We start from the raw sequence: 24,903 nt of genomic DNA, 5'->3' as shown, positions 1-24,903 counted from the left end.
TTAATTATGTCATATGTGCAGCACAGTGTAAAATTACTTATACTGTATATGTTTTCGTTGTGTAGAAGCTGACAGGAATGTATTAAATAGGCTTGTAGTTACAGATGTACAGTTGTTAGAAGGTATAAATTTAATCTGGAAGGGGCAATTTTCGTTACAACAGTGTATATACTATTGACCTTCAGTGGATGTGCAGGAAGAGTACCATTTAACAGTTTTCTCAGGAGGTAAAGCACCCATTGGTATCAACAGACTACTACACAGAAAAGTTGTGGTTTCAGGAGTATAATCCAATTACTGGCCTTAGAAACTTTTTGCTGGGCAAAAGAAGGCTCTGCCCAGGTGCTTGAGCGTCAGTGCTCCTGTTACTGCCTTGGAAATGGGATCTGCTTTCTCTTCACTTGATGTTAACTAAACGGTATACAGTTGTACCTTGGCTCCCAAATGCCTTGTGAGTCGAATGTTTTGGCTCCCAAATGCCGCAAATCCGGAAGTGAGTGTTCCAATTTGTGAATGTTTTTTGGAATCCGAACATCCGATGCTGCTTCCGCAGCTTCCAATTGGCTGCATGAGCTTCCTGCAGCCAATCGGTAGCTGCGCCTTGGTTTTCGAACGTTTTGGAAGTTGAACAGACTTCTGGAATGGATTCCATTCAACGTCCAAGGTACCGCTGTATAATATTAGGAAGTGTAATTTTAAAAAATCAAGCCTTTGTAATGAGTTATAGTACAGCCAGCAGGCTATCATATGAAACCTCTCTTGTTTATTGTCAAAACAAAACATGTAAACTACAATCAAGGCTCAGTGATGTTACAGTTTTGCTTATTATAAGGATTGAATTATCTTTGTGATTGTAATCAGCACTTGCCATATAAGTTGCATGGAGAGCTTGCAAACCTTCCTACACCCTCCAATAGTGGGTGCACTTTGCACATCTTTTACTTTAGGGTTTCCTCAGCAAGTAGCGTACCCAAAGACTGCAACTCCCTAAATTACCTCTGATTGTTTTCGAAGTTAGAGAAACATATTCGTCCAAGCATATATTTTGTATTATTACACTATTGGAGGCAGTCAGAAGGTAAAGTTGAGGGAATACTATTGCTTGCATTCTCCCTCCTGCTGTATGGATTTGCTGTTGCATCTACCAACATAGTGGAGGCAGTGGGAAAAGGAAGTGATGGAGGAGTATGGAAATTGGGCTTGTGGAAAATCTTGTATGTGAACCAAAGAGTTGCAAATATGGTGCTGGCCCTTTCCTAACGTGCCTGTGAATAGATGTCACTTCTGATGCTGCCTTGTCAGAGGAAGGAGACATTTGTTTTTCAACAGTGCTTGACTTTCTCTTGAAATGTCCTGGTGAGCCATAAGAGATGTGTTTCATCAGTGACATGATGAGTAAACTGAATTATTCTGGGACTCCTTAAAGATTTGCTACAATTATTGTATCATACCAAAACTATTCTTAAAAGGCAGGGGGGAAAGCTGCTCTAGTTGCCATAAATTCACTGGAATTCAACAGATTGTCCTTTGTGGCAAATTGGCCAGTTTTGTGAAGTCTTTATATCTGTCCATCTTTCTGGGTGCAGCTTTTTAGTGCCTTTCAAGATGACCGATACCTTTACATGGTGATGGAATACATGCCTGGTGGAGATCTTGTCAACCTCATGAGCAATTACGATGTGCCTGAGAAGTGGGCCAAATTTTACACTGCTGAAGTCGTCCTTGCTCTTGATGCAATTCATTCCTTGGGCTTGATACATAGAGACGTGAAACCTGACAACATGCTTTTGGATAAATATGGACACCTGAAGCTTGCAGATTTTGGTACTTGTATGAAAATGGATGAAGTAAGTATGTGGTTCATTATGTGTGCATCTAAAATAATGTGCACTATATCGAGGTTATTTTAACTGTGCCATAGACAATAATTAGCATAGTGCTGTAGCTAAGATGATTTGTGCTGAGTCTCCTGTTTAGTTTTTAACCTTTGCTGTCAACTCACAAGGTAACCTCAGCCAAGCTACTATCTCTCAGCAGTATCTACCTTGAAGACTGAGAAAGAAGGAATGTTGGTGTACACATTCAGGATATGGTTTTATTTTTCAGGTTTGAACACCAGGTCTAAACCTCCATCTCTTTAAGAAAGGCAAGAAAATTGTAAATTACTCTTTGTGAGGAAAGACCTCTTGCTTTACCATTTGCTGATAGTTTTCATAATACCTTAGGGAACATTAATTACAAAATAAAAGGCTGTCTGATGACTGCCCCAGAGACTGGCTTAGGGAAATGTAAGGGATTATGTGGATGTGGCACCTATCTTTCCAACAGGTTGTCTTACATAGGTAGTGGCTTGTCAGGTGGGACGAGAGACTGTCATGAGGTGTGGAAGAAGACCTCCTGAGCCCCACTGCTGTCTTTTCAATCATGGCACATATTCCTGTTTAGGGCTGTCAACAAATTAAAATGTTTCAGTTGATTATTTGAACAACCAATTGTATTCACATACACTGTTAATTTTAACAGATTTTATCCCTGGTATCTCTTTTGCAACCTCACTGGGCACTTCTTAAAAACGATGGTGTTAAGTGGTATACAGTATACATTTCTGAAACAGATAAATAATAACTGTGTATTAGAAACTCTCACAATGTGCATCTCTTTACCATCACAGTTATTGTACAAACTACACACAGGGAATTCTTCCTTCTATGTGTGAGTTGTATAGAAAGGAGAATAGGATGTTTTTTCATAATAGGCACTCCTTTTTCCCACCCACCCCTTTTTAGAAGCAGCAATCTCTGTTTTGCCTGCCTGCCCTCTTTGCAAACAATTGCTGCTTCAGCTTTTCTTTTTCTCTTTCCCTGGCTGCTTTGCTAATCTTTGTGAGTTGGTGGTTTTTAAATGTATGAACAAGACATCTCATTAATAGAACATAGTTAGTGGTAGCCACCTGGAGAGCCTGCAAGGAAGTATATTTATTTGACTATATCACAGGGGGTACACATAAATAAAGAAAAAAAACAAACGTGATAAAATTTTTACCAAATTAAAATTACAGCAGCAGCAACATCCTAACACCACAGTAAAGTAGGGGAAATTAATCAAACCCCATCCCATCTACATCCAAAAAGTTGGCAGAAGAGGTGGTTCTTTAGCTGTCATCTAAAAGAATGGAATGAAATGACAGGATGCACCTCAGTGGGGTGAGAGTTGCAAATATGTGGAGCCACCATTCAATAGGTTCTTCCCAAAGCACTCGCGCCTTGTGTATCAACCAGTGCTGGAACCATTAGGAGGGACTAATTTTCTGATCTAAGTTGATGAACAGGTCAGTGCAGGAAAATGCACTATTTCAAGTTCTACAGCACCACTTAGAATGGAGTAGAAAGTAGTGATCTTGTGCCTCTCTACAGTTTGCTCTACTTCATGGGTTACAAGTTCAGGAATGCTTACAATTAAAGCCCTACTAGGGACGCGGGTGGCGCTGTGGGTTAAACCACAGAGCCTGGGGCTTGCCAATCAGAAGGTCGGCGGCTCGAATCCCTGCGACGGGGTGAGCTCCCGTTGTTCAGTTCCACCTCCTGCCAACCTAGCAGTTCGAAAGCATGCCAAAAACTGCAAGTAGATAAATACGTACTCCTCCGGCGGGAAGGTAAACAGGGTTTCCGTGCACTATTCTGGTTTCGCCAGAAGCGGCTTAGTCATGCTGGCCACATGACCCGGAAGCTGTACGCCGGCTCCCTTGGCCAATAAAGCGATATGAGTGCCACAACCCCAGAGTCGTCTGCGACTGAACCTAATGGTCAGGGGTCCCTTTATCTTTAGCTACTTTGAAATAAAATTTCATTCATTAACTATTAGTGCTTTAATAGTGACCATGAATTGATTAAAACTTTTGCTGGTGAAAGAAAAGGAAAACTTTTCAGTAGAGTGATCTGTTTATCTAGTGAAATGGAAAATATTTTTTTATTCTTGCTGTATGGAGTCAGGTTACAATTGAATTTTAAGTGATTGATTTGGAAATGAGCCTTTTTATAGTGGAACCTTACTTCTAAGTAAGTGTGCCTATTAGTGTGGGTGTGAACTCAATAGCAAACATGTACAAAACTGAGCAACCAAGATAGCACCTGAGTTCAGCGTCTATCTCTTGTGTCAATGTTTGCTTCCTAATGAGCACAATAACTTGCATGTATTTACTGCTTATAATAATCAAACCCATAGCATCCTCTAGTGGTCTTCAGATGACTTACCGTACTTAAAAAATTAAGATCAAATAAATCAAGCATACTTATTTGAAATAAAACATTTTCACCATTTAATTTGTAAGCACTTACACTTTTATTCCAGTGTATTCCAATTCTAATTTGGAAAAATTTCAAAATATATTCTACTTATTTCTTGCTATTCAGCTGTGTCCTTAATCGGACATACATGCAATAATAATAATAATAATAATAATAATAATAATAATAATAATAATAAATTTATTTATTTATTTATTTATACCCCGCCCATCTGGCTGGGTTTCCCCAGTGACTCTGGGCGGCTTCCAACAGAAAAATAAAATAAAATAATCGGTTAAACATTAAAAGCCTCGCTAAACAGGGCTGCCTTCAGATGTCTTCTAAAAATCTGGTAGCTGCTTTTCTCTTTGACATCTGATGGAAGGGCGTTCCACAGGGCGGGCGCCCACTACCGAGAAGGCCCTCTGCCTGGTTCTCTGCAACTTGGCTTCTCGCAACGAGGGAACGGCCAGAAGGCCCTCGGTATGGACCTCAGTGTCTGGGCAGAACAATGGGGGTGGAGACGCTCCTCCCCCTGCAAAAGGCTAGTAAGGGAGAAAAATCGTAACAAAACAGCATTTGCAAAATTTGAGCCAGTTCTAAAAATGTGGATGTGGACTAGGGCAATGCTTTTATGACTAATACACCAAATAAATATTTTTAAAGTATGGATAAAGCTAATAGACATAACAGATTTCTTAACATGCAAACAATATATTTTTTTACTTACTAATGCACTTTAGCAGTCCACACTTGGGCAGTCCACAATGTTCTGTGAAAATTCCTGATTTCTATCTAAAATACAGTTGACATTTTGGCTTATTGTGGGATGAGGTACTGGTGCAGATGGAAAAGCAAACCATCACTGTCTACTTGGATCTGTGGATTATGCCAGTACCAGTATTTGTGATGCTGTGTGGGTCTTGCACCCACCCTACTCCCACCCCTGTAATTTTTGAATTTTACTACTGTTCTTGCTATGTGGAAAGTTATAGAATCTCAGAACTGTAGAGTTGGAAGGTACCCCAAGGGTCATCTAGTCCAACCCTTTGCTATGTAGGAAACTCATCTAAAGCATCCAAAACAATGGGCATCCAACCTCTGCTTAATTAGACCTATGCCCTGTTCTTTTGTAGAATTGCTCAAGTGGTTTATATATGTTTTCCAGGCAGCCTCCTATTGAATCAGTTTCCTGAGCCACCCCTGCTCAGCACCAGCAATATAACTGTTCTGAGAACCATAACTACATGGCGGTTCCTTTATTCCATTGTTTCAGTGTAATAATTCAAGCCTCATATCTCTTTAATGATATTATAGCAATACTTACAAGCATAAAATGGTTGCTTTGGTAAAGCTTGATGATAATCAACATGATACTTAAATAAAAGAACTATTTACCAACTATCTTGTTAAAGTTAGGCTAAACATTAGATGGCCTATGCCTCCAGGCATCGCTTTTCTTATAACGGTGCAAAAACTAGCTTACTCTGCATTTCTTATGGTACAAAATATGTGATCAATCTGCCAACTGGGTAGACTCACAACCCTGATGGAGACACACCAAACCCTTTGTCTACAGCAGGCATCCCCAAACTGCGGCCCTCCAGATGTTTTGGCCTACAACTCCCATGATCCCTAGCTAACAGGACCAATGGTCAGGGATGATGGGAATTGTAGTCCAGAACATCTGGAGGGCCGAAGTTTGGGGATGCCTGGTCTACAGCATCTCACCTCTCTCTGAATCTGTGTCTGGAGTGTTCAAATTTTGTTTTGCTTGGGTTAAATATGGAAAAGAAACTTAATTACGCATAGTTAACAGTGGCATGCTAATTTTGTAATCCCATTATTTATGACTTCTAAAGATACAATTGATGTAGCAATTCAGCCTATACAGTTACTTTATTTTGTATAGAATTGGACACCCAGCTTGTAAGAATCTGGAGCACCTCCAGATCATGTGTAGTTTTTTTGAACTGCAGGGAAGCATCACAGCTGTGTAAATACAATGCTTTTGATGAGATGTTCCCCATAAAACATTCTTCTTAGTGTCTATTATTTTTGTAACTACATGTTACTTATTAGTATGCCTTTAACACTGATGTCTTAAATAGATTTTTTTTTCTTGCCCAAAATGATCTGTCTGCTAAAAGAATACAAAACAGCACCTCTAGTGGTTACTGCAATTCAAAAACAAGTTTTGACTACTGCATATTTGCTCTTACATTGTGTTATTGGTCAGCAAACCTTTGAAATCCTTGGTTTCACTCATACGCCCTTACTTTAAGCCTGCTTCGTAGTTGCGGCCTCACAAGCAGATGGCCCTTCCTAATGTATTGTAAACCATCCTGTGATCCTTGGATGAAGGGCAGTATAGAAATTTAATAAATAAATAAGTGTAACCATATCAGTGGAGTGCAACATGATAAGCCATTTTGTGAGAACAACTTACTTGAGTTACACAACGCCAACATAGCACCCTTTATTTTGGGGATTGCATAACTAAGGGAATATCTTACTGAACCATCTGGTGAATATTTGTATTAGGTTTTAGAACATGGAGCTACTTGATGGGATGCCCTATAAGTATTTGTCCCAGTGTAGGCACTTAACCATCTTGTAAAAAGTCATCTTGCCATATAGTGCAACATGAAACATGGCTGACTCTAGTAAATAATTCTAGAACCAGGAGGTGTCTAATTTTACATGCTTAGGAGTAGGGAGTTCAGATTGACTGAGGAACTGGGAGAAAAATAAGTATAGAATTAGAACCTTAAATTAAATGCTTTACTCTCTACAAAGTGTGGTACTAAAAATAAGAAGCTAAGACTGTTGAAAGATGGATTTTCCCATTTTTCTTCAGATGGGAATCATACTTTTGACCCTTCAGACATTGCTGGGCTTCAACAAAATCATTTCCAGCCAACTTGGCCAGTGGTTAGGGATGATGGAAATTGCAGTCCAGCAGCATCTGCAGAATGACAAGTTCCCTACCCATGTCTTAAGATAGCACTGATTGTATGACCCTGATCTCCTCAAATGCTAAACAGTAAAGAACTTCAACAACTCATGCAACTCATTATTTGCCACCCCTGGGGCAATGAAGTGAGCTTTCGCTGTGTATTGGTATTGGCATTTATGAAAAGAATAGCATTTCATAAAATTAGTATGAGCACAATCCACTTGCATTGCTCAGAGGATCCTGCTTCCTTGTTTTCTTCACCTGTTCCTCACTCTCCCCACTTGTGGGTATATATGGGCAGCATGATGATACCTGCATGTGGGAGAATGGTGTGTTCCCATTAATCCTTTCTTCCCTATGCCTTGCAAATTACGTAATGCTTCTTCTACTTGCTCTGGTTAATTGAAAACGGAAGCAAAAGCTTCCACTCTCCTCTTGCAGATATACCGGACAAAAAGAGGTGGTGTTAGCACAGGAGCCCGAAGCTTGCACAAAGTTGTGCCCATAATGACGAAGCATAGCTTATTCTTTGCCTTCTTTTGTTTGTTGTTGTTGTTTGGGATGTGTGTGTCTTTGCTTGTGTTTGGTGGTTGTTTTTTGGGGTATGTGTGTGTTTGTTGCCAGTTTTTAGAGGCGTGTTGAATGTTTGTTTTGCTTATCTTTCATTTTGGGGTGTGAGGGTGGCTGTTGCCTGTAGTTTGGGAGTGGGGGTATTTTGGAGCATTGCAAGTTTTTCTGCTGTGAAGTAGGTATTTTGAAGAGGCCAATACAGTCTGTGTGACATTCACTTCCGAAAAAGGCTGGGGATTCATGGTTTAGTGCTGCATCTGAACTGGACCAATATAGGGAGTAAAGAGCATAAGGAGACTGGAAGCAGGGAAGATCCATGAAGTTTAACTTTGATGAATATGCAAACACTTCGTAGTACTATTAATTAGAATTTATATCACAGTTCCAAAACACTTTGTATCTAGTATTTGAAGATATCATCATTATCAGAAAGCATTAGAAAAATATTTCCAAGGTGGGCTAGTAATTAAAAAAAAGCCATTGCATATGTGGGGCTGAAGCTGAGAGATGCTGAGTTGATGGCAGAGGTAAGAACTAAACCCATGATTTCTGGTTCACAGCTGAAGCTCTTAGCCACTACACTGCAGTAGCATTGAACAGAACTATTACTGAAATATTAAATCATATAGAAAGAATACTTGCTTTCAAGTTCTATATTTGCTGCATAGTTTATCCTGCGAACTTCTAAGACATGCTTTGCTGGAGCACAGAAAAAGCAATAAAAACTGGACTATGTTATTCAGTCAAAACAGAGGTGTGCCTATATATTGTCTTATGCTGATTTAGGACCAGCTCCAAATCTCTCTTGCAATTTATTGCAGAGACTTCCAGTAGATTCTGTGCCCATGAATCGGACATAACATACATTCCCAGCTTTTGCTTACTTTGTCTGGCTCCAAGATTAACTCCTTCAGTTCCCTTAACAAGCTTTCTTTATACTTGTGGCATGAATTTCATGAGAGAACTTATAAAAAGGTAAAGACAGTGTTGTGCAGTTAGCAGCCTTAAATTCATAGCTGCTTAAGAACAATATTTTAAAAATAGATTAAGTTAGCATTCTTGCCTAAATCTAGCGGCTGTTCTGTTTAATTGTTGAATTTTATCTGGTTATGTAGACAGGGATGGTGCGCTGTGATACAGCTGTTGGAACGCCAGACTACATATCACCTGAAGTATTAAAATCACAGGGTGGTGATGGTTATTATGGAAGAGAATGCGACTGGTGGTCTGTAGGAGTTTTTCTCTATGAAATGCTAGTTGGTAAGTAGTGATTTCCTCTTGTACTCCCTCTAGTACCTTGATTTCAAAAGGTTGTGCATCACTACGTGGGTTATTGATTCAATAAGAGCTTGGTGGTCCCTGAGTGAATCTAGTTCTGGTTACACTTCTCATATCAGAGCCTGAGTTCCCACAACATGAGGTGGACCTCCCAAGGAAGACATGGAGAGTTGCTATGGAGACTGCCTGACTTCAAACTTTCCAGTTTTGTAACTGCTATTGCAATGGAAAGTGATGCTGCTCCCCAAATCAGTTGTGGTAACATGGTCAGCCATTTACCATCCAGGTTGTTATATTTTTTGAGGGATATTGAATGATGGTACTTTGGGAATATTCATAGCTATATCCCACATATATTCTTTTCTTGGGTTAAGAAGCATAATTACAGTGAAGGGCGTGCTCTGGAGCCATTTTCTGTAAAGCAGGCCCACCTCTAACAAAAATCACATGTTTCTGAGAACAAAAATTGAGTTCTATGTGCAATTGAAGAAAGACCCATTGAATACTTGATAGATTTTGTATGTACAGAAAGCTGTAGAACCAGGAGATATATTCTGTGCTTATCAATAATATATAAGAGCACTCCTTCGCACAAAACACTAAATTATGGTTTAGCATTATATGTGAAAACATTGCATGAACCTTGAACTTGCTCTTCTTCCTCCCCTCCCCTTCTTTTCTGCAGCTGTGAGAACGAAAATAGAACACATTTTCTGCTTTTACATTAATCAGGGTTCCTTTCTGTGCCCAAACTCAGGGAAGTTATGGTTGGTGAACAAGCCAGTATCATATGCCATAGCTTGAGTCCAGCTTGTTTGAACTAACAAAAGAGTATACAGAGTTGTTCTGATTTCAGACTTTGACAGGGAACTCTGCTTCATTTAAAAGCAGAAGCAGTCTCCTCTTATGTGGGGAGGGTTGGAGCACATGAGCCTATAATTCTAAACCATAGTTTAGAGTTGCTGTAGGTGTTTGTTTTGAACCTTTGCACATAGGATTCACTGTTTTTGTCTCAAGTTATTTTTATTTATCTGTTTTTGCCTTTAGTAATCAACTTGCATTAGCTAATGCTTATGCATTTTTAATTTCAGGAGATACTCCATTTTATGCTGATTCATTGGTTGGAACATATAGTAAAATAATGGATCACAAGAATTCATTACATTTCCCAGAAGATGTTGAAATCTCAAAGCATGCAAAGGACCTTATTTGTGCCTTTTTAACAGACAGGTATGTAAACATAGATTTTTCTCGCCATAAAATCCTTTTCCCAAATCATTGTATATGATATGTTTTCAGAAGAATTTTCTTGGGGTCCAGTACAGTGAGTGCAATCAATCTGATTTCATGCCTTACCCAAAGTCAGACTAAAACGTTTTAAAAAATCACTGAAGTTCAAGCAGCCCTTACCATATTCCACTTCCGTAGCCAAATTTTGAGTGAGGATCATATACATACATATTCATATACATACATATTCCCCCAGCAGGGACGTAAATAGTGTTTTCGTGCTCTCTGCCTTCTGTCACAGTGTCCTGTTGCACCGGAAGCAGTTTAACCACGCTGGCTACAAGACTTGAAAAAGCTGTCTGCAGACAAATGCCGGCTCTCTTGGCCTGAATGCAGAGATGAGTGCCATACAATATATTCAAAGTCGGCTGGGCTTCACTGTCCAGGGGTCTATTACCCTTTACCATATACATAGAGCATTAAACGAATCATAAACAAAGCTGCTCTTCAATAGAGGGCCTTCCTATCTGAAAGACCTGCATGGGATTTATATCGTTTAAAGACAGAGGGGTTGCAAGTGCTTCCCCTGCTTTTTTGGTTCTTACAGGGCTAGAATGTTCCATTCTTTTCAGGACTGTTCTCCTTTCACCCTCAGCATTGGCCACTGATGTATAGCAGATAGAGCTTGTGTCTTTCATGCATCCCTGTTCCTCATGACTTCTCGGTCAGTTATATTGAAGGTTAGGGATGCGGGTGGCACTGTGGGTTAAACCACAGAGCCTAGGGCTTGCCGATCAGAAGGTCGGCGGTTCGAATCCCCGCAACGGGGTGAGCTCCCGTTGCTCGGTCCCAGCTCCTGCCAACCTAGCAGTTCGAAAGCACGTCAAAGTGCAAGTAGATAAATAGGTACCGCTACAGCGGGAAGGTAAATGGCGTTTCCGTGTGCTGCTCTGGTTCACCAGAAGCGGCTTTGTCATGCTGGCCACATGACCCAGAAGCTGTACGCTGGCTCCCTCGGCCAGCAATGCGAGATGAGCGCCACAACCCCAGAGTTGTTACGACTGGACCTAATGGTCAGGGGTCCCTTTAGCTTTCCTTTACCTATATTGAAGGTTTCTCTGTCCCTCAGTGTTAGAAACAGAGAGATGAAAGCTAGGAGCTAAATGGCATCTTAAACCTAGGTTATGGGTGCAACAACAGAATGTCTAGGCACACGTTTTTATAACAAGAATACAAAGCTGACAATGAATGAACTGCAGCTTGAATATTAGGTTCATTTTTCACATGGTCTAGTCCAGGGTTACACAACCTAAGGCCCAGGGGCCGGATGCAGCCCAATTGCCTTCTCAATCCGGCCCATGGACGGTCTGGGAATCAGCGTGTTTTTACATGAGTAGAATGTGTGCTTTTATTTAAAATGCATCTCTGGGTTATTTGTGGGGCATAGGAATTCGTTCATTTCTCTCTCCCCCCCCCCAATATAGTCTGGCCCACCACATGGTCTGAAGGACAGTGGACCGGCCCACGGCTGAAAAAGGTTGCTGACCCCTGGTCTAGTCCTTCCCCTGCCCATCACCCTAATATTCTTAAGAGTGTCTCTTCTCCAGTCTTAAGAAAGCAGCTGGAAGTGGGGAGGCAGAAAATGGTCCTCCTTTCCTTCCACTCTGCAGTTTTAATCTGAAATCTTAGGCGCAGTACTGCGACCAGAGCTCAGAAACTGCTGGCACTAATGAAATTCCCTGTCACAAGATGCACCTAGAACAATGGGAGTTTCGATCACTGCTGTCCCTTGAAGGGAAGAAATCTTTGACATTTTGTGAAGTGTGGGAGCATGTTCTGTATCCTTGACCTTAGCAGGTTACCTATTGCCTAGCATACACATCCACACATACAAGCTCTGAGAAATTATCGTGGGGTTATTGAGCATCTTACCTTAGTCTCCCCTACACCCCATGATCATAATTCTCTTGCCCCCCCTTCCTTTTGAAAGGGACAAATCAGTGGAATCCACACACCCCTTCCACATATCTCTCAAGGGTTGGGGAGAGGAATCTGTCTTCCCTTCCTTCATTTGCTTATTTAAAGAATTGGGTTGCATAGTGTTGGGAATAAAGTCCTTAAACTAGGTTTGGTAGCAGCATTCAGGTGAGTATAGTCAGCTACTCTCCACTTTCTAACAAAAAACAAATTTGTGCCATAATCTCTGCTGTGCTCCCATCACATTGCCTGGTTTTTGCAGGGGGTTGGAGAAGGTGATAGCTTGGCTTGCGCTTGTTTTCTGTTGCTCCCAGGGATTAGAACCAAAGACATGGGGTGCAAATCTATAATAAAAGGATTTAGACTAAACATTAAAAGAATTTCTTGATTGTATGAGGTATTCTGTCCCACTGTTTATCTCAGAAGGTGGTGGACTGTACTACATGTGAGGATTTTTAAGCAGAGGCTGGTTGGCTAGGAAAGCTGTAGTCATAAATTTCCTGAATTGGCAGGGAGTTGGACTAGGTGACCTTTGGCTTCTTTTATTACTCTGATTCTACAGTTCCCTAAGCATTATTTGTTGAATCCTAATCAGATCAGCCCACCTTAACTTGGCCACAGCTGCTTTCTGTGTTAAATTAGGGGAGGGCCAGGAGGAGATCACTATGGCTGTTCTTTATGACTTTCTTTCCCCTGTTGGGACAGTTAGTTCCCCTTTCCCCTTCTGGCCAACCAGTTTGCATTATTGGGCGTTCATGCAGAAGTAGACCAAGATGCAAAATGTGAAAACCAAACAAACTCACTTCCTGTTGCCCTGTTCTGGACTATTCTCGATAGTCAAGTCAGTATTAAATTAAATTATTTGCACCTTGTAATTTGCTTAAATTGTAAGAGGTGTATAAAAAAAAACCCGCACAAAATGAAATAGAAATGAAATAAATATCTGTCTATTGGCCTCAGCAGTGTGGTTCAAAAAGGGACTCCATCTGCTGAGTAATCATGCAGGCAGCTCAAGAGGATTTGGGTGGGTGGGGTACATTAGTTTCCCCCCATGTTTTAAATGCAAGGAAAAGCCAAAGGTTGGGGAAAGATATATATGAGAACAGCTTTTGGATTATTTAAGAATACTCTAGTTTCTTTTCTCCTACACCCCAATTTTGTGTGTGCTTTCCTATTCATATTAAACATGGTGCTTAGGGTATTTATTTAAAACAGAGCATCTTATTATATATACAATTGCACTGAAGCACTTAAAGTGACAAGGGGCAAGTATCTATCCTGTGACTTATTAGTTCTCGTACGAAAGTATGTTCTTACATGAGCTTTTAACAGCACAAAATTGTTTTGAAAAGAAATGAGTTTGCTTTGTATATAGTGGCTTCATTATACATTTTAGAAAAAAAATGTGCATATGTGTACGGGTGTTTTTAAATTGGAGGCAAAGGATACAGTTTTTGAAATATTCATTTCAGTAGGGTTTGAATAACTGTTCTGTGTTTGGAAACCAGGTCTTCCGTCATTTACGTCCAAATGTTTGTACAGTGGTTTGGCAAACTTCGTAGGTTTGCATTTTTTTTTAAAAAAAAGCTTTTTCCTGCATTCCTTTTCTACACAGTCCAGTTGGAAATATGTTTTATTCCACACATGGCAGGCTGAGATTTCCAACCATTTTATTCTGCATATGTTGAGAGTACTGAGAAACCTAACAGCTTAGAAAATGGGAGGATTCAAACTGCAGTTCATTATAATGGGGGGAAATGCCAAGAATGTTTAGGTATATTTGGCACTAAATGTATCTTTAGTTTGTAATTATCGATGATAATACAAGAATTGATTTAATTGCTATGTTTAGGGAGGTACGTCTTGGAAGGAGTGGAGTAGAGGAAATTAAATCTCATCCGTTCTTTAAGCATGACCAATGGGATTGGGATAATATTCGAGACAGTAAGTATCATTTTAAAAATATGAAAAATACGTTCTTTCTTACTTTAAAAAGACTTTGGGTTAGTGTGGAATTTAAAATGCAGGAGCTCTAAAATGGTTTCTATGGGCATTTATATTTGTAAGTTACATTTTTCTGTAAGTGTCCAGGTTTTTACAATAGTTACATTTTTTTCAACTGCACTATTTTATTGAGTGAAAATGGGTAAAATTTTCATTCTCTTTTCCTAACACCCACCACATCATGCTTGTTTAGTCTAACAACTACTCTAAATATGTAGCTTGAATTATGTTTTGGTTCAATAGAAATGTAAAAATAATGACTCTGGTTCTGCTTCCATCTGAGAAAAATGTTTCTGTGGTTGGCAAAATATTCTTGAAAATTCTTATTTGGGGTATTGCTTATTTATAAACAACCAGCTTATTAAAAAAAACACATCAGTGCAGCACAGCAGCACTGCATTGTGATCCACCAAACTCCCTAGCTTGGATCCTAAGTACGGGGAGCAGAATGAAGTTCACAAAAGAGAATCTCTTTCTCTGCCCTTTCAAGCAGTTCCCTGCACTTCCTGAAAAGCCTTCCTGCAGCTTTGCTTTTGCAAGCTACTTCTCATCTTTGGGTAATGCCCCAGCTCATGCTGTTCAGGAGCGTCCCCCAGCCTTCCAGAGAAGCTTTAGCAAAGAGGCAATTCCCTTTCATTTGCAGTTCTCAGAAGCTAAGCTTCTGTGTTTTTGTTTCTCAAGACTTGTAAAACAGGGCTTTTCAAGATCATGGCTCAGTGCAGAAGATAGCTGGCAAATTATACCATGCAAATTGCTTTTGTGGAAGTGGAAAAAAAGAATTTTGATCTAAAATAACTATTTCCCCCCACTTTTTTTTAGCTGCAGCACCAGTTGTACCTGAGCTGAGTAGTGATGTAGACAGCAGCAATTTTGACGATATTGAAGATGATAAAGGGGATGTTGAAACCTTTCCAGTCCCTAAAGCCTTTGTTGGAAACCAGTTGCCTTTCATAGGATTTACTTACTTTAGAGACAACCTGTATGTAATATACTTTTAATGATTTACATAACAATAATGCTTGCTTCTTTTCATAATAGAATTGTTTAATTAGTTTTCAAAGTTAAGCATTGTACTATGCATTTTCTAGTATCCATCTACTGTATACTGTATTCAGCACAGGCTCTTTGCAGGGTGGGTAGGGAGCAAACAGTACATGCAGAATCTGAATAATGTTAGGGTATTGCAATAGGTTTCTGCATACTAATATATTACTGCACATAAATACATTTAACTTGCATAGGTACTTGAAAAATTAGAACATTTGTATGGGTTTGAGAAAAGCACCCCATCTTTTCTGCCTTTGAGTCAATTAAAATGAAAAGGAAGCGAAGTAGTGCTGAATAAAGCTGCCTTCATTCTGAGAGCAGTCTAGTGGGGATTAAGACTTGAGAGAATTGATTAAAATGAGTTGATTGGCATAGTTGTGGAGTTTTTTGAAAACTTGAGTTGTTTTCAACAGGTTGCTAAGTGACTTTTCTGAGCTCTGTAGGGAAGTTGAACCCTGCAAGAACAATGGGGCAAGGAAAAAAGAGGCAAAGAAAAATGAGGCAAGTACTCTTCTTTTTAATAAGGGCTAAACATGTAAAGTGTTTGTTATGCATGATAAATAATACTTGCGATGTAGACTTGCTTTTCAGTAGTTAGCGTTAATTGCACTCATCTGAAACTTCTTGTGAGTAGTCTTGCTTTTGTGAAAAGAGCTGTTGACTAAAATACATGGTTTATGGTTTATGTTTTAAAGCAGGAGTTGTTAAAAAGAAAATTAAAGTAACTATTTAAAATCAAGATAGTGAAGCTTTAGAGACTATTGGAAAATACAGACGGGAGAGGCTTGTTTTTTAAAAAAATTATATTGGATTTTTTTGGTCTGTTTTTACAGGACAGTGAAGAGGTAAGTACGTTATTTTTAATTGTTTTTCTTTCAATAGGTAATATTTCAAAAAAAAGAAGGTTATAGTTCTTTAGGCAGTAGCTATCATTGATTGAATGTGTGATTAATTTTCCAGTTAGTTGGCTACAGATGAGAATAAATTTGTTTCCTACATTCATGGTGAAGGGAGCTCCATTAGATAAGAAATGTTCTGTGAATGGCCAGTCATTTTTATTTGATTTTTTAAAAATGTGAATGCATGAAAATAACTGTGATAGATTATTATTTCCCCTTGCCATGGGTGTCCTGGGTGCCACTTAGCAGCCTTTGTTTGTAGACTTAAGACTGTAGAGAACATGTGCACACTAACAGGGCACTTTGCAAACTTGGGGGTGTCTCCCCCCACTTCCCAGTAAGTTGAGCAGTCCAGAATTTGAACTACGGAGAAAATCCTAAAAGTGTGGACTATGATGATGTAATCTGAATTTGCACAGTTTACCTATGGGCTGCAGCTTTTACATCTGGAATATGAAACTTCACGTGTTGGAAATCGTTATGGCAACTTACAATATTTGTGAAATTTGCAATTGCTGAAGTTGGATTTTGAAATGTGCAGTGTAAGATAGGAGGGCGTGTTAAGATCATGATTATGAGGTTTCTGTAGATTTTGTTTTATTAAATGCATCACAGATAGTTGAATTTACTTTTCCCATAATGAAGAGCAGCTCTCTAGATATTTCCACGAACTATTGAGTATTTTAAAAAACACAATTTAGCTGCAGCTGTGGGTATGTCATAGTAAATAAATAACTGATGTCCAATCAAATGGCTGATGGTGCTTTCAATATTTACTTATGTGAGCTATTTTTTCAAGTTGTGTACATTTAAAGACCAGATTTTTTTTTCAGTTTGCACAATTTCAGGAAAAAGTAAGCAAATTGGAAGATCAAATCCGTAATGAAATACAAGCCAAAGATGAACTTGAGCAGAAATACAGGTAGAATTCCACCCCGCTTCATGCAGTAATAATCTTCAAAAATGTTAGTGGGAAATCAGTTTGAAGAGTATTATGTCTGTAAAGAACCAAAATGTCAAAAAGCAGTCTGTATCTGACACATTTAATTTTCCTTGGTATTTTGGTATTTCTGAGGGCTCAGTTCGCTTGCAGGGTGGAGGATTCCCATAGTGCCCAGCAGATCCCTGTTTGCGGGGGCAGGGTGAGGGCTGTGGTTGCCTTCCATATCAACAGCTAGCCATTCTTCTTGTCTCTACAAACCACCCTAATCCTTTCAATTTAACAAAAAACTAACAAAATGAATCACACCATGCATTTTTGGGTTGGTTCTTTTTGGTCTTTTCCCCACTTTGTTTTATAACACATATTCATTTATATAGTTCTGGCTGAACGGTTGTATAAATGTATACCAAAAGCAGCTGTTATTTTGTAGGCCTCTTGCTACCTGACCTTGCTTGGTTAGTTTTTGCATGACTACCATGTTCCATAGTTTATTAATCTACTGGCATCATTCACATATAATATTATGCCATGATTTGTTTTAACAAATGAAGTGGTTCCACAGTCTATCTCCTTATGCCTTTGTCATTGGCAAAAGACTGGAATGGGATGGTCAAACAAACCATGATTAAAGAAAGATTTGCATGTAGTACCTATGCATAGTTAAAAGAAACAAAGATACATAAGCTAATAAGAAGCAAAAGCTTCAGTATGGTTTGTTATCAATAAGCAAACCATAGTTAAACCACTGGCCCAGGGTTCAGGCCGCAAAACCATGGTTTAATAAATCACGGCTTAACCTTGTAAATGAAGCAGGTCAATGTGAAATTTTGGAGGCACCAGGAGAATATATACTGTAATTTTGACTTTGCTGGTTGCTGTTAAGTTGCATACAACCTCACCGGTGGAATACCTTTCCTATATAGAAGATTTACAGTAGCAAATGGGAAATTATTCTGTTTCATAAAAGTTATTCTGTGCTTTCCACTTAATATTTATTTTAACACTTTCCCAGAGCTATTACTAATCGCATAGAGAAGATAATGAAGGAATTGGATGAGGAGGTAAAGTATTGTCTATTTTATATTTCTCCATTGTGTCTCTAAATGTTTTAACCAATCTTTTTTGTTAGTGATGAGGGTATACCATTAGATAAATTAGTGGAATTGTGCTATAGAGGTAGCAGTTGCTACCCTAACAGAATAAAATTAGTAGAATAAAAAAGGAGATAACATTTCTCGCACCCATATGCTATATTAATAAGCGGTTTAATATGTAATCAGTTTTTGTATTACATTGCAGATAAATAGTTTCCAGAGTAGATTAATAGAGTTGTGCTTTTTGTATTCATCATATTTATATCTTACACTTCCTCTAAGGAACTTAGTGCAGCTTACATGGGGTTTTCATGCCTTACATCAACCCTTTGAGGTTACTTATACTGAAATAAGAGTGCTTTGCCTAAGGCCTTTTACAGAGCTTCATGGCTGAGTGGGAGTTTGAACTCAAGTTTCCAACATATGAACCCAACAGCTTTGCCAATACAACACACAAGTCCATTTTTGTGCTCCTCAGAGTCTGATACTCATGCTGGGGAGGTCTGAAATCACAATTCATTTGGAGTGGATTTGCATTCGACCAGTATAAATATTATCTCCAGTATCAGAGGGAGTATCCATTTATTCCTGGAGGATGTGTATTTCCACTAGCTTGCATAAATCTATGCTTAATGTGTGGAGATTGGGTAATGGGGATAGTGAAGAAGTAATATGACCCGCAGTGGAGCTCTTAATTTCTGGTAATCGGTTATATCTAATTCATGTATAAAGGGGCTTATACCAAACCTTAATTTGTCTCCATGAGACTTGGGAATTTTGTTGCTGGTTTCAATATGATATGAATTGCATTTTAAATTTGGACTCCTTAGGGCCAGGTGATGTTATAGACTTTGCACTAGAGTTTTGAAGCATGGAGTTGTAACAGTAGAGTTGGGCTTTCCCAGTCCCTTCTCTCCATTTTAGCTCACTGTGCCACCCGAAGAACTATCCATGAAATGCTATGAATGTGGGGGCTACTGTGGGTAGTTCTCTTCTGATTGCCTGAGGGGCCTTTGGCTCCACATTGTAGATCCAAAACTGCATGACTGTTTTGCTGTTTGGAAATTTTGTGGTTGTTAGAGATTTTGTGTGCACACATCTGCTGAACATTATGTAGTATATTTACTGTAGCCAAATGAGAAACATTTTTAGTTGCTAAAGCATTAATTAGATTTGATAGACTCCGTGTTGTAACTTCAGAAAAGTGCCTTCAACCTTCATCCAGTTTCTTAAAAGAGAAATATTTCATCTATTCTTACCAGGTAACCTCAAGAAAAAACCTAGAATCTGCCTTAAGACAGTTGGAAAGAGAGAGAGCTCTTCTCCAGCACAAGAATGCAGAATATCAGCGGAAAGCAGAACATGAGGCAGATAAAAAACGTAATCTAGAAAATGATGGTATGTGAACCAGAATCTTGAAGAGCCATTGCTGAACAATGTTGAACAACATTGTCTTATTGGTGCTTGGAATTTGTAAAAGGCTTTTGTGTTTAACTTACTTACTGCTTTTATTACAGTTAACAGTTTAAAGGATCAACTTGAAGATTTAAAAAAGAGGAATCAGAACTCTCAAATATCCAATGAAAAAATCATTCAACTACAAAGACAGGTAAATTACATTTCTATTTGTAAATTAAGCCCAAAATCTGAGGGATTAAGTTAGAATTGTCTTATTTGTTTATTTATTTATTTATTAAATGATGATGAAATGCTTTGCTGCAGTGATACCATCTTGAATGTGGTTAAAAGCTGTCCGTTTTTGGTTGGTAAATTAACTCTGAAATTTCTTAATGGTTCAATAGCTGGATGAAGCCAATGCTTTATTGCGCACGGAGTCTGATACAGCAGCCAGGCTGAGAAAAAACCAGACTGAAAGTACAAAGCAGATTCAGCAGCTGGAAGCTAATAACAGAGATTTGCAGGATAAGAACTGTGTGCTGGAGAATACTAAGCTGAGACTTGAGAAGGACTTCCTCAATCTCCAGTCAGCTCTAGAATCTGAAAGAAGAGATCGAACACATGGCTCGGAGATTATCAGTGATCTACAGGGTATGAGAAGCAGTGTGCTAGAAATATTCAGTGTTGCATAACTGCCCTTGTTTTAATTTGGGTTTCATTGACATGCTCAGTATAAAATTACTATTGTGCCTCCATTTAATTGATCAAGAAGTGGTAACATTTTCTTGTTTAAATTACAGTTCATAAAACCTTGCATTTTAATGCCACACATGGCGAACATTTGTTTTCTTGTTGACCTCTTCCAACATTTTTTTAGGCCGAGTATCTAGTTTGGAAGAAGAAGTAAAGAATGGAAAGACTATATTAACTAAAATGGAGACGGAGAAAAGACAATTACAAGACAGATTCACAGATCTGGAAAAGGTAAATAACTCACAGATATTTGAATGTTGCTCATTGGTTTAATGCAGCAAATATAGTTCTTGTGGCATTCTGATCTTCTTAATTCCTTTTACAGCAGCAGCAGTAGTAGTAATAGTAGTACAGTGGAACCTCGGTTTATGAACACCTCGGTTTATGAATTTTTGGTTTATGAACGCCGCGGACCCATCTGGAACGGATTAATTCACTTTCCATTACTTTTAATGGGAAAGTTCGCTTCAGTTTATGAACGTTTCAGTTTATGAACAGACTTCCGGAACCAATTACACCCATGTTTCAGTTTATGAACGCTTCAGTTTAAGTACTTTGCGGACCCGTCTGGAACGGATTAATCCACTTTCCATTACTTTCAATGGAAAAGTTCGCTTCAGTTTATGAACGGTTACTCCGCGGACCGTCTGGAACGGATTAATCCACTTTCCATTACTTTCAATGGGAAAGTTCGCTTCAGTTTATGAACGCTTCAGTTTATGAACAGACTTCCGGAACCAATTGTGTTCATAAACCGAGGTACCACTGTACAGTGGTGCCTCGCTTAACGAATGCCCTGTTAGACGAATTTTTCGCTATACGAATGGATTTTGCGATCGGAGGTTGCCTCGCAAGACGACGAGTTTTTCTATGGCCGCCGCTTCGTCTTGCGAAGCGTGGCCATAGAAAAACAAACCTCTGACTCCAAAGTCCAGCGTGCAGCGAAAAATTGCCAGGGCTTTTTGCCGCCTGCCTTCCCCTTGGCTTGCCTCGTTATACGAACTTTTCGTAGGACGAATTGAGTCCTGGAACGAATTAATTTCGTCTAGCGAGGCACCACTGTAGTAGTAATTCATTATTTATACCCTGCCCATCTGGCTGGGTTTCCCCAGTGAGAGTGGGGCAGTGTTTTTCTGTGAATGTATCATGCCCCATTTTCACCATATCCTGTTTAGTTTGTGACCTCTATGCTGGCTTTAAGCCTGAAGCAATTGCTAAGGACCATCTCTTGCAGCTTTTGTCTCCATTCCAGCTAAGCAGCATTAATGTTCAGACAGTAGATGAGTGATATAAAGAAGTTTATAGATGGAGAATTCTAGTGGTAATAGTTGATGATAACTATAGGTTAGTGCAGCTGTGATATATTTTATATAAATAATTATTTGATGAAAGCTGAGAAACTGAGGGAATAGGGGATATGGAGTTTGGAATGTATGAAGAGTGTTGAGGTTGTTATGTTGTTCATGTTCCAAGTATGTCAGCTAATCTTGCTAGCCAGTTAGTGAAGCTGAAGAATCAGAAAGTTTTTATCTCAGAAGATCTTCCTCATGCTGCAACACTAGTTTCTATTGGTCTGTGATGGGGGTGGGTGATGTACAGCACTACTAATAAACATCCTGTTTCCAAATGAATGTGTGCCATAGAGTTAGTCCTTTATTGGGCAAAGACCAAGACAAAGTGAATCGAAGCCTATATTTTTCTTGTAATGACTGAACAGGCATTCTAATCAAATTGCATATTTTTAGTTTACGACACTAGTGGGATTATAGTCAAGCAATTACATTTTTTTGTGCTTACTTAACAGGAGAAGAGCAACATGGAGATAGATATGACGTACAAGCTTAAGGTCATGCAGCAGAACTTGGAGCAGGAAGAAACTGAACATAAGGCAACTAAAGCCCGACTAGCAGACAAAAATAATAGTTATAAGTCCATTGAGGAAGCCAAATCTGAAGCCATGAAAGGTAAGCATTTAATGTCACACACTCATGGCTTCATTTATTTATTATATTCGTATCACATCCTTTCTTCAGGGAATTATAAAATTAACCCAATTATAAAATTGAACCACCTTCGACTGCTCACTTTTCAGGGGATTCTCTCGTGGCAGGAGGGGGCTCGTGGAGGGTGGGATAGAAGAAGGTGGATAATATGTTATGTATGTATATGTCTTTTTTATTATGTAAAATCAATAAAAATTATTTCAAAAAAAAGAATGGACCTCCGGAACGAATTAAGTTCGTAACCGGAAGTACCACTGTACATATGTTCAGCAATCCATACGTCTTAGTGTGCAGTTCTGTGATCACTTCCCTGAGAGTAGCCTCCATTGAACCCAGCGGGTTGTATCCCATTAAGTCATTGTGTGAGTGGAACAACTAACGCTTGCACAATTGAACTTCCTCTCTGGATTCCTCCAGCACTCTGGGGTAGATAGGCAGGTGTGGGTGGAGAGGGGGGAGGGAAGTTCTGTGGCACAAGCAGAAGTAATTTTGCTCATGCAGGTGACTTGGTTGGATTCGACCCAATGGGACAGGCATTCACAGGATTTGCTGTTAAGGGTCTTACAAATTGCATAATGGTGCCTCTGAATGTGTCTGACGTTTTATGTTTTGTCAACAACAACAAAAGGATGAGCAAGGATGGCATTTAAAATGTTTTTAACAGAATTGAGGTCAGTTGTACCCAGATAATTTAGGTCATCTTGCCACTTTCAAGACAGGCATTGAATAGCTTGGGAAAGCAAGAAAGAAAATACTTGTTTGCATGTAAATTTTGCTAGAAATAAATCTCATGCTCTTAACAATGCTAATGAATTTATTTGATGTTTTACTGGAATGTACAGAAGTTTCCAGAGCTGTCTAGTCAAAGATAAAGATAGTTAAAACTGGGGGGCAGTCGTGCATCAAAAAGTCTATCTCACTTTCACAAAAGTGAATATGGATAGACAGTAAATGAACCTGTCTTTGAGTAGGAAGCAGAAATTTGACAGTAAATTGAAGCTGAGGAGGTCTGCTTACGTAACTTAAATTTCTTGTTCAAGCTGGCTGGGTAGAACTGAAAAGTGTTTGACAAATAGGCTCTTCAAAGTATTCTTTTTTTGTCTAAGAGGATTCTAGTTACGCTGGTCCTTCACTGTCAGCTGTATTTTCAATGTTATAAGCTGTATATTGACTTTCTTGCATTAAATGGCGGTGATGTGTTTGTTTCTCTTCTGCTTCATAGAAATGGAAAAGATGCTTTCAGAAGAAAGAGTTTTAAAATTAAAAGTGGAAAACTGCTTATTAGAAGTAGAGAAGCGGTGCTCCATGTTGGATTGTGACTTGAAGCAGTCGCAACAGAAAATAAATGAGTTGCTAAAGGAAAAGGATAGATTAAGTGAGAACGTAAGTATTAAAGAGGAAACTTGCAATATCTTTAAACGTTATTCCTGGTTAAGTCTACATAAGGCTTCCTGCCTTCAGTGGTATTTTGTACCAAGTTTCTGTTTAGCTTCTTTACCTTAGTTCTTTATCACAAACAAGTGTGAGATGCGGTATAGTAACCAAATAGCTTGCTTGAACTCAAATAATTAACATGCACCGTTATATGCCTGCACTTTGGCTCTCCTGCCCAATGAAACGTATTGTGCCCTGAGAAGCCATTCCTGAGGATCAGGGAACTCCATGGAAAATCTGGGATAGGTGTTATGCTACATTGGGAGGGGACAAAAAATCTGGAATGCGGGCAGGCATACACCTCAATGTATGTGTAGAAGTGCCTTATCCAGTGCTTTTTTTCTAGGGGGACACAGGGGTACGCATACCCCTAAACATTTTGTGAATCCTTGTATGGAGCTTTTGTTCATTTACTGTATTTATTTTTACCAATTTGAACTATAAAATGGAGATTTTCTTGAGTCAAAATGAGAGTACCCCTAAACCTTTTTTAGGGAAAAAAGCACTGGCCTTATCCAAACCAAGTACTGAATCTACATCTTAATCCCCCGTGTAGGTTGCTTGACATATATATGGGGCATATATTGCAGTCTCATTTACCCCGTGTAAAGATGTGTTGGTGTAAACAGTGACACTAGTCAGAGTGTTCGTTACAAGCCCCATTCACCTGTAGAATTTACTGTTGTGTGAACGTGATTAAAATTGTAGTCTTACAACCCCAATCGTATGCATGTTTATTCAGAAATAAGTACCACTGTGTCCAGTTGAGCTTATTTCTAGCTATGTGTGCATAGGATAGCAACCTTTTAATGATTTTTAATAATACAAGTTAGAGCCGTACAAGATGTTTTGAAAACTTTTAAGTGTGGTTGATTTTCTTAAAACTAATTTCCTTTGGTTGTGGAGAGAGTGTTAGAGGTGATACCTTCCTTCTCCAGATGTTATTACTCTGAAAAGGTTTTGAGCAATATATAATTTCTTTTTCTTCAATATTTCGGTGTTCAATCAGTCTTAAAAAATGATTTCCATGG

General features: G+C 39.0%; 1 protein-coding gene across 10 annotated transcripts in view; it reads left to right on the top strand.

The window, feature by feature from the left end:
• The window catches only part of ROCK2 (Rho associated coiled-coil containing protein kinase 2), a 76,091-nt gene that overhangs the window by 31,129 nt on the left and 20,059 nt on the right, over positions 1–24,903 (top strand). For 5 of the 10 annotated variants that reach the window (XM_035109843.3, XM_088665726.1, XM_088665723.1 and 2 more), the window contains 15 exons: positions 1,587–1,847; positions 8,928–9,072; positions 10,182–10,320; positions 14,150–14,241; positions 15,121–15,280; positions 15,762–15,849; positions 16,182–16,193; positions 17,081–17,169; positions 18,203–18,251; positions 19,547–19,682; positions 19,802–19,893; positions 20,087–20,333; positions 20,560–20,666; positions 22,240–22,399; positions 23,661–23,821. In XM_035109843.3, coding sequence (XP_034965734.3) covers positions 1,587–1,847; positions 8,928–9,072; positions 10,182–10,320; positions 14,150–14,241; positions 15,121–15,280; positions 15,762–15,849; positions 16,182–16,193; positions 17,081–17,169; positions 18,203–18,251; positions 19,547–19,682; positions 19,802–19,893; positions 20,087–20,333; positions 20,560–20,666; positions 22,240–22,399; positions 23,661–23,821 — 1,938 coding nt within the window. The remainder of the gene's footprint in view (positions 1–1,586; positions 1,848–8,927; positions 9,073–10,181; positions 10,321–14,149; positions 14,242–15,120; positions 15,281–15,761; positions 15,850–16,181; positions 16,194–17,080; positions 17,170–18,202; positions 18,252–19,546; positions 19,683–19,801; positions 19,894–20,086; positions 20,334–20,559; positions 20,667–22,239; positions 22,400–23,660; positions 23,822–24,903) is intronic. The other 5 variants (XM_088665725.1, XM_035109844.3, XM_088665727.1 and 2 more) reach the window with 1 other exon arrangement.

The sequence above is a fragment of the Zootoca vivipara genome, chromosome 3, assembly GCF_965207765.1.
Source record: "Zootoca vivipara chromosome 3, rZooViv2.hap1.1, whole genome shotgun sequence".
Classification (NCBI taxonomy): Eukaryota; Metazoa; Chordata; class Lepidosauria; order Squamata; family Lacertidae; genus Zootoca; species Zootoca vivipara.
This window is presented reverse-complemented; position numbering and strand designations above follow the sequence as displayed.